Consider the following 19,430-nt stretch of genomic DNA (forward strand, 5'->3'; position numbering starts at 1 on the left):
GGGTTTGTGTTATTTCATAAGCTACCGCTCAGCATATTTCTGGTAATGGTGCTTTGTCAGTACTCTAATTTACTGACGGAGGAAGTATAGTATGTCTTCATATATGTCAACCTGCAGTCAGTTCCAGCATAAATCACATCACAGTCTCATGTACTGAGATCTCTGCTCGTGCTGCTGTCAGTTTGCTGAAACAAGTCTGATACACAGATCTTTGCAGGCCCCAAACTGAAAAGGGACTCTAGGTTTCCAAAATTGGTTTGTCTTCTGAGGTAGGCGCACAATGTCCTGATCAATGACTAGCAGGAAGCGGGATGTTACAAGCTGGACAAAACCTTTTAGATGATGCTGAACATGATTAGACCAGGATGATGTTAGTGATGGTCCAGAAGGGAACTGTATCATAATATCTTGGACCACAGTCCTTGTGCAGTGTTTGTTTCATTACTCTCATTACTAAAACAAAAGTGCAACGGTTCTTCAGCACTCACTGACAATGTTTTTGGATTACTCCAATTATTCTATAACTTATTAGCAGAATATTTCTGATTCGTAGCATCTGTTCTGAGGTCTTTTCCTCCCATTCTAATTAACATCTTCAGTTCGCTCTTGCCTGTAGGAATGAGTGCTACCTACTGGACTATGGGGCTGCATAAGGATCCTAGGAAAATTGAACAGATCTGAAGGTATCTCTGCACATTCTATTTATTTTTTATTCTTGGCCTCTATGCAAGGCTCTGCTTGTAGTTCTTATTATTGATCTATGATGCCACACTTTGCTCTTATGTGTCACTTAGTTGGGTTTAAATTTTAGAACAGTCATCTGGAAAATGTATTTCTTAGTGTTCATTTGTATATGGAGATTGCACTGATATAACTACCCGATATTTAAATCAACTCAATTAATGCAATCCATATGTGAGCAATTAGCTTAAGTCAGTTAAGAACCTTTCTTCAGGTATATGAATGTAAACCATATTTAAATTAAGAAAGTGAACAATGCAAGACTTAGAAGCAGGCTGAAGGACATTACTTCAAAAGTAAAATGTTAGTTATTCAGTCCTTTGTCTTGAAACCTCTGGTTCTGGTCTTAATTTTTCACTGATTTGCTACCTTGTTGCATGAGTGTCTTCACTTTTCAATATTTGTGCCTGCAAAATTAGGATCTGCTGAAAGAGTTTGTAGGAGGATGAGGCTGTCTTAAAGAACTGTTTTCTCCCCATGGTAAACTTAAGCTTTTCAATGAGTAATAGTCAAAATTGGAGCCAAATCTTCCCATTTTAAAACATCATTTCCATTTGGAAATGTCATTGCAGTGCCATTTGGGAGTTGCTTGGCTGTCCCGTTGTCCTGGCTTCACCTGCCTCCCCTGCTGCATCTTAATTTGTGCATCTTACTGAATTAGTGTTGTCAGCGCTTTAAGTTGTGTTGTAGGACACGTGGCCCAGACAAAGAGGCGCTTTGGCAGAGAAGAATGAGTACCTTAGAATCCTTAAGTGCACATATTCTGCCATATGCTGAGGGCATCTCTTAAACAGTTTAACATTCTGAACTGGCCAATTTGAAGTTTTGATGGAAAACTCCAAGTTTTGAAGAGAATGAGCTGAGGAAAAGCTATGATTTCCAGCAGGAAGCAGGTACTTGTTAAAAGAAAAATCTTGAGTTGAAAATTACTTTTTCCAGTCAGAACTAGTGACTAAAAATTCTGTTTTGGGCTTTCTTACCAGTGAGAAAGTATTTGAAGTTGTTGCAAAAAGGGTCTAAAGATGACTCAATCTCATGGTAGGTGTCAAGAAACTTTCAGTTTTTAGGTGCTTCCTGAATCCTTATTTACTCCTCCACAAAACAGTACAGATCATCATAACTTGCATTTTCCTCATAAATGACAGTGCAAAGTGTCACCAACTGCAGGTGAATTTGTTCTCATATTTGATAGTTACTGTTGTTGCAGCTAAAATAGTAGAAATCTGATGAGCGTCCTTTCATGTGGAACTGAGGAGGTAGTTTAGCTGTGATAAGGCTGTTAACTCACCTTTTCAGTAGGTCATGTGAACTTCTTGTCTCATTTGATTATGACATTGACAGTGTTAGCTGGGAATGATGCAGATCTCATTCTGTGTCTAACTGGTTTGTGACAAAGTGCGGCTTAATGAAATGTGTCCGCTGAGAGAAAAGGAACTCTCCTATCAGAACAAGGACAGAGACACAGTTACACGGACCAAAAGGAGAAAGCACAGACTAAATCATTTATCTTGGGAAGGAAGAATTGTCCACTGTAAAAAAAATCAGTCAGATGTAGAAGGTGAAACTCTGAAGGCTCGTTATGCTAATTAGCATCAATGCTCTGATGTGGGTAGGCAAGAAGAAGCTGATGGAGTGGTGCTTTAGAACACCATTTGCTCAAGAGGAAGTACAACACATCATGGATTCATTAATCTGTGCTGAAATGGAAAAGTCTTTGAGCAGCAGTGGTCTAAAGTGGTCAGGATCTTTCCAGTGGCCTTGTTCAGTTGGTTGGCAGCCAGATAGTACGAGTGTCATCTAAGAGATAAGCTATGATCAGTAGTGAATTGTTAGCTGCAGTAATGTGGATGGAAACTGCTTTGGTCATTGGTGCCTGTATATATGCCTTGCAGATATTCACCTATATTTCACTGTGAACAAATGAAAATCTGGTAACTTCAATCCCTGAACAAAGAAAGAACATTGCCCCCTTTGTTTCTTGAAGTAAATGGGGAAGGGATCACATTTCTTCAGTGAAACCCCGTGGCTTGCCAAGATGCCCAAGTGAGGTATCCCAGAGGGAACTTTAAGCAGCTCACTTAAATGATGGGAAAGAAGTTTCACTATGAAATTAATGATGCAGCCCAGAGCACAGTAGGAAAACACCTTGCCCTCTTTTTCCCCATCTTTGATTCCAGCTGTAGAGTCCTGTAGTGCTTATCTGTATATTTATCTGCTATAAAATGAAATGGATTATATGAAGAGCTCTACGAAGCAGTACTCAGTACTTCAACATTTCTCTAATGCAATTAAGGCAGATATTTCAGAAAATGGAAGACTGTTAGTTGCCATAAGCTGGTGTTTCATTGGATTGCACACAGTTTAAAGCCTCCAATATTGCTGTTGTTGTGGGGGCTTCCTGTTTCTAGAATGACCATAGACATCGCAGGGCAATGCTGTAATGCAACGACTAGATGGCATTGGATGAGCATCTCCATGGAATAAATGTATGGTGAATGTAGTCAGTTCCAGCGCATGGACTTCAGGCTGTAAAAAAATAATTCTATTTCTGTCACATCTTCCTTTTAATTATGAGGGAGGGCTTTACTGGTTCTGCTGCTTTCCAACATCACTGCCTTGTTCTCTGAAAAGGTTAACAATCAAGAAAATTCACGATTCCACCTGCCCTCTCCACATGTACTCACATCTCAGGTTGATCTGAGCTTTCTTAATTGCAAGACCAAAACACCTTAATGCAAATATTCCTCTTGCTTCCATCCTGGGTAAGCAGTAGTTATTTATAAGTCCAGCATGCTGTGTCTGTCTGAGGCTGCCACATGCTGTTCAACGGCATCCTGATGTTTACTTGTGCCTACTTCCCTTTATAGATATTCTTATCCTGTGCTGGTACTGCTGTCTGCTTTTAAGATGCACAGTGAATGGTGATGTTGCTCTCTACATATCAAACACAATGCATCCCTTTAGATTTCATAGTTCACTGTGCCCCAGGTGCTGTTATTATCAGTCCTGACATCATTCATTTGATATGATGGGCCCTGTCTTTCCATTTATCTGTAATGGACAGGAGATTTTGAATCATTTTATCTTCCAAGCACAGCAACATCTTTTCTTTAAAAAGTGACTTTCCTCTCTTTCCACTTCTCGCTTTCTTCCTGGTCTAATATCTTGTGCATTACATTTATCCCCCCCATGTCTTTATTTCATATTTCCTTTTCCCTTTTGTTTTAGTGTGTTTTTTTTGTTTTGGTTTGTTTTGTTTTTTGGTGTTTGTTTTCTTTTTTCCCCTCTCCTCCCCATGTGTTCCCTTCTCTCTTTTTCCCCTCTCATTTTTCTTTCCATGCAGGGCATCGAACCAGTCTTACAGCAGCCAACTGAAGGGTTCTGTTGACAATATCAGCCTTGGGTTAGGACTAGTTCATGTCTCCCAGTCCAAAGACATTTCAGAATTCAGTACAGTTGGAAGCTGAGGCGCTCAGGGATCTTTTGCTTTGCTCTTAAACCAAGCAGACCTAAGGGTGAGAGAAAAAAAGAGGATGAATCTTCATTAAAACTTGATGTCAGACTTCGAGGTACAAGATTAAAAGCAAGGTCTTAAAATTGCAAACAGACTTAAAATATCATTCTGTTTTTAACTGAATAGGTCCGTGCTTTAGCAACTTAACCTCTTTCTCATTAACTCTCTGTGAGGTGTCCCTGCCTTCAGAGCAAGGTCTAATGCTTCTCTTAGAAGTGCATTTACTGCCTGTGTATTCAGAAGAGAAAACTCAACCTCATCTTTATGACTGTGGTGTATCAATTTGAGATTTTAAGGATCTGGCTTTTTTAGAGTAGTTCTCCCATTTGCAGTTCAGAATGACTACCTGCCTTTATACATCTTTAGAGGTGCGGCTTGCAGAGGTGCAGGAGTATTACTGATGATGTGTACTGATATTTGAAACCAACAGTCATCAACAAATTCACCTGTGGTTGAGTTTTCTTTGCTCACAGCCAGTCACAGGAGAGCTGAGCGTGTTCCATCAAATCTTTGCTTCAGGGTGTGGGCTTGACTACTTTCTGTTCATTTTCCAGGGCTGCATGGCACTAGTATATCTGAAAGGCAGACAACCCAAGCGTTTCTTTCCTCAGACAGTTGTGAGTGCTGGGTGCTTTGCTGTGGATCACTGTGGCAGTGTTTTCTGGCTACGTACGTTTTTAGAACACCTTAGTTATGCTTTGAGGGTCCCATCTTCTACCAGCTCTGTGGCTTTTCCTGAGTTATTCTAGAACTACTTACAGAAACGTTACAGCCCCAGAGTCTGCTTGGAGGAGAAGGTCAAAAGTGTTTGGTCTTGATTGGTGGGAGAGATGTGTGATATTTGCACAAACTACTTCAAATTGTGGAACTGATCCTTTCTACAGTAGCACTAATGGATCGTGTATCTCAAAGGTTGTGGCCGAACGTTTAATGGAGCCACTTCAGTTCTTATGTAGAACAAAGGAGCAAATAGTTTCCTTTTTTCTGTGCTCTGGTAGTCAAGCAGTACCCCAGGAGGCAGCTAACAGCTGTCCCACATGCTGACCCCCGTCAAAGAACTGTTTAAAGGTAGAAAAGGAGGTAGAGCTATAACAGAAGTTCAATCCAAAGCATCAGACTTGTGAGCAAGAGAAATACAATTTAATTACGGGTAATCTGTTTAGAGGTAGAGGTGGGGTTTCCTTTACTCTATTGGAATTCCTTGTGGCAAACATTTTCATCACTTGGTTTGAGCTGCTGGGAGTCCCATCCAGGCTGTCACGTAGTCTCACTAATGCTGCAAAGGAGAGAAGACATAAAGCACTTAAAGCAAATACAGTAGCTTGGAACTACGTTGTGAGAAATGCCTTTGGTTTGAGAAGTGAATTTCATTAAATCTTGCCAAATGTAGAAAGCCAGTCTCAGCTTTCCAGTCTCTTTATTTGCTATCAGCACTTGAGATCAGCTTAATATTTTACCTTCACCCTTGGATGCAGAGCATAACGGACAAAACCATTATCTGCGAATGTCATCGCTATTAGGAGAGGAAGAGAAGGAGGAAAGGAGCAAGGGAACAGAGCTGGTGGGGATCTCCAAAAATAAACAGCCTATAACAGTATGGTCAGAGGGAGTGAGCGAGGTTGGAAAAATCAGTGTCTCATAATTTAATTAAAGTTCTGCATCTCCTTCAGAGCTATGGCTACAGGCTGCCAGGCAGAGGGCTAATATCTAAAGGTCATTCGAATGAGCGAAGATACTAATCACTGGAGGACAAAACTGAACTCTGCCTCCCAGTTCTTGCCTTCTTGGTGAGATTTTACCTTCCTTCCATTATAAATTAGCCTGTGAATGTCATGGGGCAATTGAACTGTCATAGAGTCTCCTCTAGGAAGAACCTCCTTTTGTATCAGAATGATGGAATTGGTAAATTGCAACATGGGCAGAGTAAAGACTGAAGAGTGAGGGTACTGTGACCTATGAACATGTCAGCATGCTGTGTACAAGATGTGCTTGTGAACCAGCCCTACATTCCAGACCACAGTCCATAGCAGAATCTAATGCTGCAATGAGAAACACTGCAATGCAACAGGATTGATTAGTTTTTCTTGCCTCCTTTTCTAAGAGAACATCTAATTTCTTCTTGTGTTCAGAAAGAAGAATAATTTATATATATATTTACAAACTGGCTTTTTGTTTAGTGACTTTTAGAATGGAGTTACGCCTGCTGGAAGGAAACTGTGTATGCACACAAGTTCTTGGCAGAAATACACTTGTAAATCTCAGCTGAGCATCTGTTCTCTTGCAGGTCAGGAAAGGTGAGCCTGCAGGTAACTTTGCCTGAAGGGCTATTAAGAAACATAACAGAAACGGTCATGTTTTTACATAGAATATTTGGTAGAAGCATTCAGTGACTTCTCATGCTTTTGTTACTGGCAATATTTTTCAGCTTTCAGAATGAGCAATGTAGCAGCTGTGGGTTATGAGGAAAAAAGGGAATTCAGGTAACACTGAAACTAGAGTAAAGTCAGAATGAGTCTTGTGATGTTGCCAGAAACCCCAAGATGGCATCAGAGACCTTGTTTTTCTCCATTAGAAACGTATGACATTTTTAGTGGATTTTATTGTTTCTTTGTTTTCCTTTCTTAACCAGTTCTCCATTGTATCTAGTATTTTTTGAAGTATTCCAGCCTTAAGACCTTTTTTCTGCAAGCATTATTTGCAAGGCTCACTGATAACGCTGGATGCAATGCACCCCAGTTGCAATGCGAGATTCTATCTTCAGACCGCCAGATTGTGTCCCCAGGAATACATCTGTACTTATTCTGTGACTAGGAGGCTGGAACAGCAAAGCTGGATGTCACTCTGTAGCTAGAAATTTGTCCAGTACTTACAATAATTAGGCTCTGCAGTGCACACAATCACTAATGAGGGAAATTAGTCAGATTCTGCAAAATTGTACAATGATGTGCTGCTCCTTACAATCAAATATCCTGCAGATTTTTTCACTGATCACTGAGTCAGGAGCAGAATATTTTCAATCCAACTAATGAAAACACTTTCTCAGTGCAAATCTAGGATCCTTATTTAGCTTTTTATCCAGTCTTTGCAGTGAATCTAGGTAATTGTTCCACATAATGATGTAGCATGCATCAAGATCTTCTTGATGTGCTTCAGATAGCTACATTTCTCATGAGCGGAGGAGCTTAAATGAGATATCCAGCTCATCTCATTTAAGTGCATACATATTTCAGGCTGGTCGAAGAGATTCAAGCACCTGTCTTCAATTAGAATGAGTAGGAGTTGGATGTACTTATTTGCTGTGGAGGTTTTGAGAAGCCTTTGCTGTGCACGTAAGCTGGGTGAGTTTTGTAGATAGCGCAGAATTTAGAGCGTTTCCGAAGGTAATTTTGTTTGTAAGTGGTCCTGATTGTGTATGTACTTAAGTAAAGGAAAATCTGCATTTATTTTCAGGGCTGTAACTGTCTGAATTCTGGAAGGAAAGGGGATGATAAAATCTGCATGGTGGTACGCACCTCTGAAATGTACCGACTGTTGATTCATTCCAACCCAGTGTTAAAAGTCTTTGATCTGTGTTTTAATTGGCATTCCCCATCTTTGTGCCAGGTCTTGCCAGAATCAGGAACTCTTTGGAATCAACTTTTGTTTGTGATGTGTTGCTTTGTGATTTCAGCCACCGTTGTTCCTTGAGTGGAGATGATCTGAACAGGCAGTGGCTGACTCCCAGTTCTCAGCTCCATCCAACAATTTACCACACCAAAGGTCTTCTGTATTATCTGCGCAGCATCAACCGGGCCCCTGTGGTGAGTAACTCCCTGTATCTTCTATGGGTTATTGCACGCAGATGGATTATTGCAGTTGTGTCAACAGCCCTGTTTTATGGTTAGAGATGTGGAAAGCATACTATACCGCTATACTTTCATCATTGTGGGGTGTTTTTGAAAGTCTTGGGTTATCTACTGAATCTTCTAACCAACTCCAAACTTCAGAGTCTTCGTGCACCTGCAGAGTGAATACAAATTCCTTACAGCTCCTTAGTATCCTCAAAGTACTTCAGCTAAACTAGATATTGTTAGTAAGTTATTGTTATCTTTCTGGCAATGACAGGAGAAATTCTGTGAAGACATAGTCTGAATGGATCATGCAAAAGCCCAAACTGGAGCAATCTGTGCAATCAGAGAAACACAAGTTAGCTTTCAAAATGGTTGAACTTTTCTGCTGCTTCAGTGAGAAGAAAATGACTTTTTGGGGGAACTACCGGAAGTTCATGAGGGGTGATACTACTGGCATATGTCTGGGATCTGTCCCCATCTGTTCGGTCTTGATGCCCAACAGAATGAATAGTTCTGAGACCTCAGGATAAAAAAAAAACACTGATGGTTTCAAATATTGATGAACAGAATGGAAGTGGATGGAACAGCAAGTTGGCTTCTTATAGCCCCAGTTAGGCAGGAAATGTCCTAAGATGCACTGTTCACTCTGGTCTTGATGAGAAAATCCTCAGACAAGGTGAAAATGTCTGTGAGTTTCTTTAAGTGAATATTTGTGGAAATATGCTATTTTTGGCCTAAATGACAGCCCTGACATCGAGCTCTGCACTCCAAGGAATCTACTGGAAGTTCAGCTTGTATCTGAGAGTTTATTCCACCTACATTTTCTTTGGGTTTTGAGCTACATCTGATCAGTTTTGTTTTATTGTGCTAATCGTATTGGGCCTTTTTAATTTAAATTTATCATAACCATCCCTGTCACATCCAGATGCATGAAGTTGAACATGCGCCCAGTGGAAGTTTTCATCTTGCTGAGTGAAGTAAGACTATTGATCGTATCATGTCTCTCACTCACAGGCAGTATGTCAGACGTGGTAAACTGATTTTTTCTTTGCCTTTGAAGAGTACATTGATTTTGGTTTATACATGCTCGCAAATGTCTTTTCCCAACTCCAGAAGAAGCTGGATTTCTTCTGCCCTGCACTCACTGCCAAGATGCCATGAAGGCAATTTCACTGATAGCCAAATGATTTCTGTGGAGTGAATTAGTTTAATTTATCTTGGGGATGCGCAAGCAGTTTCTTCAAAGGAAAGGAAAGCTTCTTGAAAGTGAAAAGGAAATAACTTTAAAGTTAGCGGCCTTTCAAACCAAACCCATTTTAATTGGTAACTTCAGCCATAGAAAACAGCCATCTAAGTGCTTTATTTGTTTATTTATTTTTGCTTCTCTTGTTGGTTTTGGAAACCCTAGTAAAAGAAGGGGCTGGATACGCTGTAGTATTGCAACTCTCCACTGAGGGTGGTTTCTTTTCAACTGAGAGCAGCGGGAGTATCAGAGAGCTAAGCTTGGGAGCAGCTAGGACTGAAGGGGAAAGAGATGTTGCTTTTTCCCCTTGAGCATTCGTGGTGAGGAAATGTGCAGTTTGTGAATTACAGTTGACAGTGCACTTGCAGGATGCAACAGGAAAAGTGTAGCTCTTACAGAGGGATCAAGCTGCAGCAAAGAGCAAGTTACTTTTGGAGGGGACAGGAAGATGCTGTTAGGGACCAGGAGACACAAAGCGGTGTTTGCTTTTTGAGATATTCTATCAAGGTTGGAAACAGAATCTGACTGCAAGTACATAGCTTTTTGTGAGCAAAGCATCCTAAACGTGTCTACCTCAGCAGTCTGAGATTGGGTCCTCTCACGAAGCTACTAAGGAAAAAAAAGAGTATTTGCATCCATTTTCTGTCTTGCTTTTCCTTTGTTTTAAAAGCTTCCTGATTCTGTGAGTCATGAGGGGGATTGTTTTTGAGTTTGAAAGCAGTCCTTACCTTTGTGGTGCTCAGTGCTGGCACATTACTTTAAATAGATAAAAATTTGCATGTGTGTCTTGAGTCATACCCCAGTGAACACCAGACTTGGAATTTGACTGTGTGTTGGTGTCACAGCTGTACAAGAAGGATAGAGAGAAAAAAGGGGTGGGTAGGTCTCAAGTTTACCTTGTGGTTGCCCAGGCTTAACCCAAGGAAAGTTCTTCATTGGGTGCTGCAACTATAAAATACAGTTTTGTCTTGGCTGAGTGGTGAGGCTTGAGCTACTCTGTAGAATAAAAATAGAGCAGAAGAATGCATTGTAAAAACAAAAACAAAACGATTTGTCATAAACATTGAGAATAACTGCAGTGCTCAGTAAAATTAATTAAAATGTAGGTATATATGATACACAAATGGAATGGAAACATTTCCAGTAGTGTTGACTTCTCTGCTGTGGAGGTGGGTGGCAGTCATGGATTCATCCCATGGCATGAAATAGTGGTGTTACAGAGCCTGGCTTTTACAATGCTTTACTAATATGGAAGGCTTGTTCCAGACTTGTCACTTAAGGATTCACTCTTGAGATGCAGAATTATGGACCTCCTGCTTATCAGGCAGCACAGCTATCTGAGCAGCTGATCATCCCTGTGTGGTTTCTGATAAGTAATCTTTTAGGTAATAATATATGCATCTTGCATGTTAGTAATTCTGTAAATTGGCAGGTAATTGATACCTGGTTGAGCTGGGATCTCTGCCTCAAAATAGAACCACAGCTATAAAACCTTCTTTGATATTCATAGGAGTAAATTCTAGTTGGTACCTGTGGTTAAACTAATCTATGACTGTATTGCTGGAAGCATAGATGGAACGCTAACTGGAAAAATGCCTGTCATTAAAAGAACCAATAAATGCAGCTGTTTAGAAGGGGGCTTTATGGGATAATTCCCTGTTTTTCAGGCAGTTGCTTGAAGTGTAGGACTGCATAAGCCCCATGTGTTGGACTGGGTGATCCTTTTACAGGTCCTGTCCAACTCAGGATGTTCTGTGGCTATAGCAGTCCTGTTAACTAGGACTTGTGGGATGAATCTGCGTGTGAGTGTCTTAGCATCTCCAATCAACGTGCAGCTTGTCAGAGCAGCTGGAGGAATTTAAATGCTCAGTTCCTTAGGTAATTAAACTTCCTGACTGGCTGCAGCTAAACTGAGTTACTGTATAACTACTAAACAAGCATACTAGGGTAAAACTTGCCTTAACAGTTGGTGGAAGAAGTTGATCTATTCCATCTGTTTCTCTCCTCCTGTCTATGTTTATATAAGAATATGTATCTTTCTTCCTCATCTTTTTAATTGATCCACAGTGCTTCCCTACCTTATGACACCTGTCCCTTTGTCTCTGATAGATGCCTCAGAAAACTATTTAAATGATATCACGATGTTCCTTTCTAATCGGCAATGAATATTGCCTTAAAACAAACCAATTTCTTCTCTTTAGAAATCCTTGTCTTTTCACTGCTGGATTTCTGAATGTTTCTGATAAAGACATGGAGAATATATGTAACAGCAGTGTCTATATTGACTTCATATTCCGGAGGGCAATGAGATTGATTATTATTTAACACTTGGGTCAATATTTTCCTCTTGGGTCATTAAATCGTGATTTTCATTTTTATCAAAGTTGATATGTGCCTATGAAGGCAATCAAAACTTCCATTAAAACCTGGAATGTACCTTGTACCTAGTTTATATGATAGCTGACATGAGAGATGGATTAAATAGATACATTACGTTGTGTGGAATCAGATTATTTGTCTGACAAAGATAATGTCCCGTGCTTTATGTCCAGGAATTCATGTAAGTATCTGACCACATACAATACATTTTTACACAACTGCACAATTACATTTTCCTAAACATTGTGTAGCACAGTTTTTGTGTTTAAAGAAGCCAAGGTGATTAATTGCTGGCAAAAGGTGCAGTTTTAAAATCTCCTGAGGCTAATGCTAGAGTTGAGAAGTCAGAGGAGCCCAACAAATTGCTCCGTTGTATCATAAGTTACCATGAACTCTCAGGTTCCTCAGTTGGCATGGAATCTTGCACAGATGTCATGTTTATTTCTGCTGTGGACAGAAATGCACCGGTGTTGACACTGGATTCATGAGATCATGTCAGTTCCAATAGGTAAAACGAGGTACGACTGACTAACAAAGTTTGACACTGATTATAGGCTTGGCCCAGAGCTCTGCTCTGAGTTTGTCTGAAGAGCACTGACAAAGGTGTAATTCCTCACATACAATCCTCTAGTATTTATAGTGTCTGTTGTGAAGAACCACAAAGCTTACTTCAGTATTACAGATTTTGCCTTTCTTTCCTCCCTAGGTGTTCTGTGACTACCATGGACACTCCCAGAAAAAGAATGTGTTCCTCTATGGTTGCAGTATCAAAGAGACCTTGTGGCAAGCAGGTTGCGTGGTCGACACAGCAGTTATCACAGAAGATGTTGGCTACAGGGTAGGTCTGCTTTGTTCCTTTCTACAGTTGTTGGCATATATGTGCACCTACATCCCTCTTTAAGATGAGGTCAGATCACAAGTTCTGTTGGTAGGTGCAAACTTGTCTTGCAGCAGAGGAGTAGAGATCCAGAAAAGTTTAAATGATTCCTACTATCTTCATGCACCAGATATCTGCGAGAATATTGTCAATAGGTGGATCTCTAATTCATTTCATTAAGATGCTGTTTTGTTGTCACTGCCGCTGACTAATAGAAATGTTGTATTTTTGTGTTTTATAAGTTCCAAGTATACATGTGCTTCTCTCACCCTCAACTCACGAGAAGTCCCCGTGGAAACACTTGTTTCACAAGGAAAAGCAGGAAGGGTGCTTACAGTCAGAACATCGCTTGTTGTATTTGAAATCAGTGGGCTTGAAAAGGCTGAGGATAGTTCACTGTTACACAAACAGAATTCAAATGCTGCTTTCAGCATCTGGTGCCTGTCTTGAATCTGCAATGAAGAAACCAAGAGCAAGCCTCCAAGGGTGTCCAAGAATCTGCAGTGGCCTAGATGAAAGGCTTTGTGATTGCAAAATATGGGAAGTTTCTCTCCTTCCTCCCATGAGTAATTGGGGACGATCCTGCTCTCCATGTATTTACTTCCCAAAAACATGAGCAAAATACCTCAAGAAAATTGTGATTTTTGAACAGCCTTTGCTGTAGCCCTTGATTCGTGGGAGAAAGAGGCATTGTTACTTCCTAATACTTGGCCTCAGATGACATGCGTAGCATTGACATTGGAAAACCCAACTTCAGGATTTCTCCTTTTAATCACCATTCCAGGCCCCTTTGACAGTAATCTCTGAAGGGACCTCAGTAAAGAATCCTAATTCCATTCTGACCAAATGGGAACGGAGGTTTATGGACATGGGCAGCACCCCTGTTTTTGTGCATGCTAAATCCAGCTGTATGAGAGACAGGGAGCATGGTTAAAGTAATGTGTTGTCATAAAAGAATCCTTTGAAAAGATGCGTTTTCACCCTCCCAGAAATACAATTGAAAGGTAATTAATGAGAAAAGCAGAGGGGAAAGAACTATTAGTGTGAAATCCAGTGAAAGCTGGTAAAATGAAAGGAATATTAAATTCAGATTTGATAATGCTTCTAAATGAGTCCTGACTACAGAGACATTACTGTTACCTGCCAGCGTTTTTATTTAATCAAATATAGAAGACTGATTATGCATATAATTTCAATTGTTTTAAAAACTAAACTGGATTAGAGATCTGATTATGGTACTTCATAGCATATATTTACAAAAATCTGTGTGCTGTTTCAGATAAGGACAGAATGAAAACTATCTGAACCTTCACACGCAGTTTAGCTGGATCTCATGATTGTGTTCAGGATTATAATTGTTTGGGTGACTGTGCTTTATTTTTAACCCAGCTCCAGGAAAACCTGGATGTGTTGCTCGGAATCATAATATTTTGCAGCAAATTGTACTTTGAGGGCAATTCAGAAGCAGTGGATGTTTAGTTCAGAGCAAGTAATCAATTTTAAAGATTCCTCTGTTCGGTATTCTCCCAGGAAAAGGAATGCTGTAGTTCTTAATAGCACACTGTAGATCTTGACTTAAGAGTTAGGCTCATGCTGGTCTCAGGTTTGAAATGTAATCTCTCACTTTGTTCCAGTTATCTGTTCACAAGGTTTTTTTCTGCTGATGAATGGACCTTATAGATCTTTATGTCTGTACCTTACAGAACTGGTAGGGTCCATTCATAGCTATAGATTGGATATGCTGAAAATAACATTTACTTTCTTATTACAGAGGTATGTATGATTATGATGTTTGCAGTGGATATTGCAGAACAGTTTAGGCCAAAGATTTTATCTTCTGCGTCAGTCATCCTTTAAGAGAAGACCAGCTATTAAATGTTATTTTCTCAATTTTGATGAAACCAAGCAGTCCTGTACAGAACTGTGATGTAAAGCTCAACAGAGTGGAACTAGAATTGCTTAGAATCAATCAGTTTCACTGATTGTTATTGGAAAGTGAAATTAGCTGGTTGGCTTTCACTGCCCAAACTGAATGAAATTTGAGGGTCAATGCCATTATCAATGAGCAGAAACTCCTTCTGTATGATTCCATTCCATTCAGAAGTTTAAGAAAGCTGTCATCAAAGAAATAATGAACGTTCTTATTTTACAAGCTCTTCACTGGATGGTCTTTGGGCATGTACTGGGATGCAAGCACAAAGGTTTATATGCACATATGTGCTTTTGTATGTAAATGCCCAATTTCTACACCGAGTACACCTAGTGTTAAGGTATCTAGTATATACTTTTACAGTTAGCATGAAGAAGTGTTGCATCCACACTGATAGAAATATTTGATAGCGCTGTGTATTAGCAGTGTTTATAGGCTGCTGTTGAGAAAAATGATTTCTAGAATAAGAAAATCACTCAGAGCTAAGAGGTAATTTTACTGAATTTTCATATTTACTCTTTATTGCCGCTTTCTATACAGAGTGCATTCAATGTACCATTTGATCCCAGATGAGAATAGTTTGGTTTATTTCACAATGCAAGATAGTTAAATGCTAAGCTCTATTTTCCTATAATTATCTGTGACCTTCAGTGGGATTATGCATTCCCCTTCTTTGCTGTGTGCTGTGTTCAAACAAAATTCCTCCTATAGCTGAATCCCTTGTCAAATTGTGAGGAGGAGCTGGAAAGGAAAGAATGGAAACATTGTGTGCTGAGCTATGACTGCAGCCCTCTAGGCAGAACAGGAAAATGTAGTTAATGTTGAAGCAGCTTAAAAAATAAAGCTTCATAAGTGACTTCAGCAGTCCAAAACTATAGGATGTGCAAAGACATCATTTTGGATGGGATGTACCAAATGTACTTACAGCATTTTTGTCTGTGACTGGGGACAAAAAAACAAACAAACACAACAAAACATTAGAATATGAAGATTTCACTTGGGATGAAGATGAGTCCAGTTTGGCACTAACTGGAACTATCACAGTGACAGTTTCTACAGGTAGCTTTGGTGATACGCGCTTTAAACAGCATAGGCCTCTTGTAGATGTATTTGTGATATAAACGCATGTACATCTGTTTGATTCATTTTCTCATTGCTGATACTTTCTTATAGACTCTTCCTAAAATCCTGGACAAAGTGGCCCCTGCATTTGTCATGAACAGCTGCAGCTTCCTTGTAGAAAAGTCCCGCGAGTCAACAGCCCGGGTGGTGGTATGGCAAGAAATGGGTGTGCTGAGGAGCTACACCATGGAGAGCACGTACTGCGGCTGCAGCCATGGTCTCTACAAAGTAAGTACCTCTTCCAAAGAACTACATGGCACACTCCTTCTAATGTGTGTCTAATGAGCTTGGGAGAATAGAGAGTGCTGTTTTTATGCTGTTTGGTATTGCCAGCTTCCTTCTATAATATAAGTGTAGCCATTCTACTGAGTTTCTTCTCAGTTAAATCCTTCCACGATCCTTCACTTTTAATCTTCCATGCCAGGGAAGTAGGTTCCTTGCTACGAGGTTTCATTTGACAGTGAAATAAAAAGAAATTCCAGTCTAATGCCAAAAATATTGAGCTGAATGAAGGAGTGTTTTTGAGATGATACAGACTGTGTCTTTATAATGGTATTCACAGTAGATCTGAGGTAATTAACATGAATATTAGGAGTCGTACACTTCCTGTTGCAGTCTATCTGGGCATTTGCTTGGCTAAACTTAAGAGCCTGCACTGAGAATTCTGCACTTGGAGTTTGTTACTGACAGCCAAAGGTAGCTCATCTATGAGCTGAAGCCACAGCTTTAACTGTGAACTAAATGGAGCTAAATTTCTTACCAAATGATGTTCCAGATACTGTGGGAAGGGCTGTACTTGTGCTGAGTGCATCAGAGACAGGAGCCTCTTGGCACTTTTTAAGTACATGGTTTGAGCTCTGGTAATTGTATTTAGCTGTACATAATTCTCCACTTGCTCAGTTGGTGAATTCTTTTTGTTCCTTTCCCAAACCTGTTGCTTTCCATGGAAGGGATTCTGTGCTCCACCTTATTTCTCCCACTAGGGAGCAATCCTTATCTATACAGCATTAATATGTGGTTAAGGATCCGAAAAGACCCTTAAGGAAAAAGCCATTGTTACAAATAACAATTAATAAGACGTTCAAATTATTCTTTGCAAGTTCTATGTTAATCCTTTTACATTCCATAGAATGTGGCCAGCAAGTACTCAGCTACTGTTTTAACAGTGCTCTACTATACTCACATCATTTCTTAGATAGAAAAGGCAGAAGAAATATCTGAAGATGGTTTAAAGAAAGAGAATATAACTGCCCTGAGCATTACACCTAGTGCTCCCTACTCTGAGAAGTGCTGATGGGGTGCAATAGGTACCACAGGTTGTGGTGGGGTTTTAAATTTCCTTCAGACAGTGGGGAGAAATTCTACCTTGACTAATGTCAGTGGCAAAACTCCTAGTGATCTCCATGGAGAATTTAACTCATTTCCTAGATAATCTGAGTAACATCTAAAAGCAGTTGGACATCAGGTTATATCAGTGTCTAATGATTTGTTCTCTACTTCCTTCAGTATTTTCAACCCAAGTTTGCATAAGTTGTGCCAGCAGATCTAAAATGTTTTATGCAACGTTCTCCCAAGTGCACCACCACTCAGTAAGCTGGTGGTCAGGCTTCTAATGGTGTTGGTAGCAGTTCTGGATCCTGATCTTTGACTTTCTTCCTTCTTGAAAATGGTGAAAATAATGGTGAATGTAGCTGCTTTGCTGACTGTAAACTGAGATACAAACTTCTTGTGCTTGAAGTTGCACATATCTGATAGGGAGTTTGCAAAGGATTTAGGAAAAAACAGAGGAAGGCTTTGTAGAGACTGTAAGAAGCTTAAATATTAAATACACAGGGCTGTCAGGTAAGCCCCCTCTCACCACAGAGCAATGTTGTAGGAGGGCTGAGGTAACCTGTCTGATAGAGAGGCCCAGAAAAGAAGTTCCTAAAGTTTTTCGATTGCACGGTGTGTGGCATATCATGTATAGAAATGTGACTTTCATTTCTAAAGCAGTTTAGTGAGTGAAAAATAAGGCATGAATTTGTTACTAGTGATATGTAAATGAGAAACAGTTGTGACCCCAGCCTCGATTAAAAGTCATTTGATTTCAAATGGGTATGGGGGGAGGGCAGAAATGAGAGCAAAAGAAAAGATGACTTGTCTCTGTTGAATCTCCCTGTCTGTGTGATCAATGGAAATGCAATAAGCCATCTACCCTTAAGGAAGAGAAACATAAAACTAAAGAAACTATTGATCTTATCTAAGGTTTTATTCAACATAAAGAAGAAGAAAAGAAGGGGAAAAAAAATCCAGACTCTCTTTGATTTTGTCTGGATTGTCCAATTGAGTCTTAGAACAGCAGTGTCTCCATTTGAAAGCTGCCTAAAACAAAGCAGTCCATTTCAACAAGGAATTCTCCTTCCTACTTCTACCAGTTTACAATCTCACAATCAAAAAGTAATCAGAAACTGCCTATCATTTCTCTCCCAGTGTGAATGCAGTCTGTATTAACTCCCTCACTGGACCTATTGCCCTCCAGGTTTGTATTACTGTCCTCCTTTTGCAGGATTTTGTTGAGCCATCTTGTCTTATTTGGTTTGCAGAATACTGAATATAAGGCTGTGCCATAGAAAGCTCTATTCAGTACAATCGGGAGCAAATATTGGCCCAAAAGAATCAAATCTGCACTGACGCATATGGATATTCTCCTAAGTTTCTTCAGTGTGATTCATTTTTAAACTGGCATAGCTCTTTGTTTTACCATATCCTATTGTACTACACTTTATTCTTCTTGATTCTTGGCTGACTAGTTAAGACGCCTGTAGTAACGTACTGCACTGGGATGTTCAGATTACTAACTGTATTCACCATCCTACGAGTTTGATGTATTTTGAGCCATGTATACATTTGCGTTCCAAAACAGATATAGTAGAAACATGGCAAATCTCAAAACTCAGCTCCGTGCTCTCTCAGTACATGTGGTGTTGGAAAGGCATTTTCCTTGACATGTTGTGCCTGGTAGAGGAGATGAAGTACTGATGTAAATAGACTTCAGCTTCTTGCTTCAAAGGGATACACGCAACAAGGAGTAACAAATGAGTTTTTAAATTATTCCAGATATTTTGACAGTACCCTTTGAAGGAGATTTTACTGGTGACGTGGATCCCTTTTTGAAGAAAGTCTTTGGGAGAGTCAAGAGAAAAAATTAATTCTGTCCAGTCTAATGCTTCTGAATGAGGGGAATTGAATGCCCCAACTTTTATTATCCGACTTGATGAGAGGGAAAAGCCATCCATTTGCAGAGATGATGGAATCAGGGAGAGCAGCACCGAGCAGAGTGGCCATACGTTCATAAGAAATTGTTGATAGTTGTTCAAAACACCTTTGAAAGGAGGATTTGGGGAATTTCAGGAACGCTCTTCCATAGGACCCATCTTCATGTTGGAAAAGTTTTTCTTCTTTTGAGTCCAACTACTCAATTCACTGAACTGGTAAAGCAAGCTAGAGGTGAGGAAAAACTGATGTTGTTTTGTTGGTTGGTTGGTTGGTTTGATTTGATTTTGCTTGCATTCTCTCCAGTCATTTACAGTAGGAGAAATTAGAGGTAAAATTGTGCCTGATGTAACGGCAGCAATTGGCAGGTGGAGCCTGGCCAGAGTAACTGTCAAAAGTCATGGCCTGTCTAACAATTAGAAGCCCCCATCTCTACAAAACTCACCCCAGATAAATTGTGAGAGTGAATGTCCCTGAAGGTTCTGTGAGCCATCTTCGTGTGAGCGAGGATGTGACATTAGTCATGTAACGTGTGTTCCACA

General features: G+C 40.0%; 1 protein-coding gene across 1 annotated transcript in view; it reads left to right on the forward strand.

Moving 5' to 3' along the window:
• Positions 1-19,430, forward strand: part of LOC146760414 (cytosolic carboxypeptidase 4-like) — a 264,452-nt gene that overhangs the window by 195,566 nt on the left and 49,456 nt on the right. The window contains exons 3-5 of the mRNA XM_085551593.1: positions 7,926-8,055; positions 12,414-12,545; positions 15,688-15,864. Of these exons, the coding sequence (XP_085407719.1) occupies positions 7,926-8,055; positions 12,414-12,545; positions 15,688-15,864 (439 nt within the window). The remainder of the gene's footprint in view (positions 1-7,925; positions 8,056-12,413; positions 12,546-15,687; positions 15,865-19,430) is intronic.

Source organism: Coturnix japonica, chromosome 6 (genome assembly GCF_054131305.1).
Source record: "Coturnix japonica strain WE chromosome 6, WE-NBRP24, whole genome shotgun sequence".
Lineage (NCBI taxonomy): Eukaryota > Metazoa > Chordata > Aves > Galliformes > Phasianidae > Coturnix > Coturnix japonica.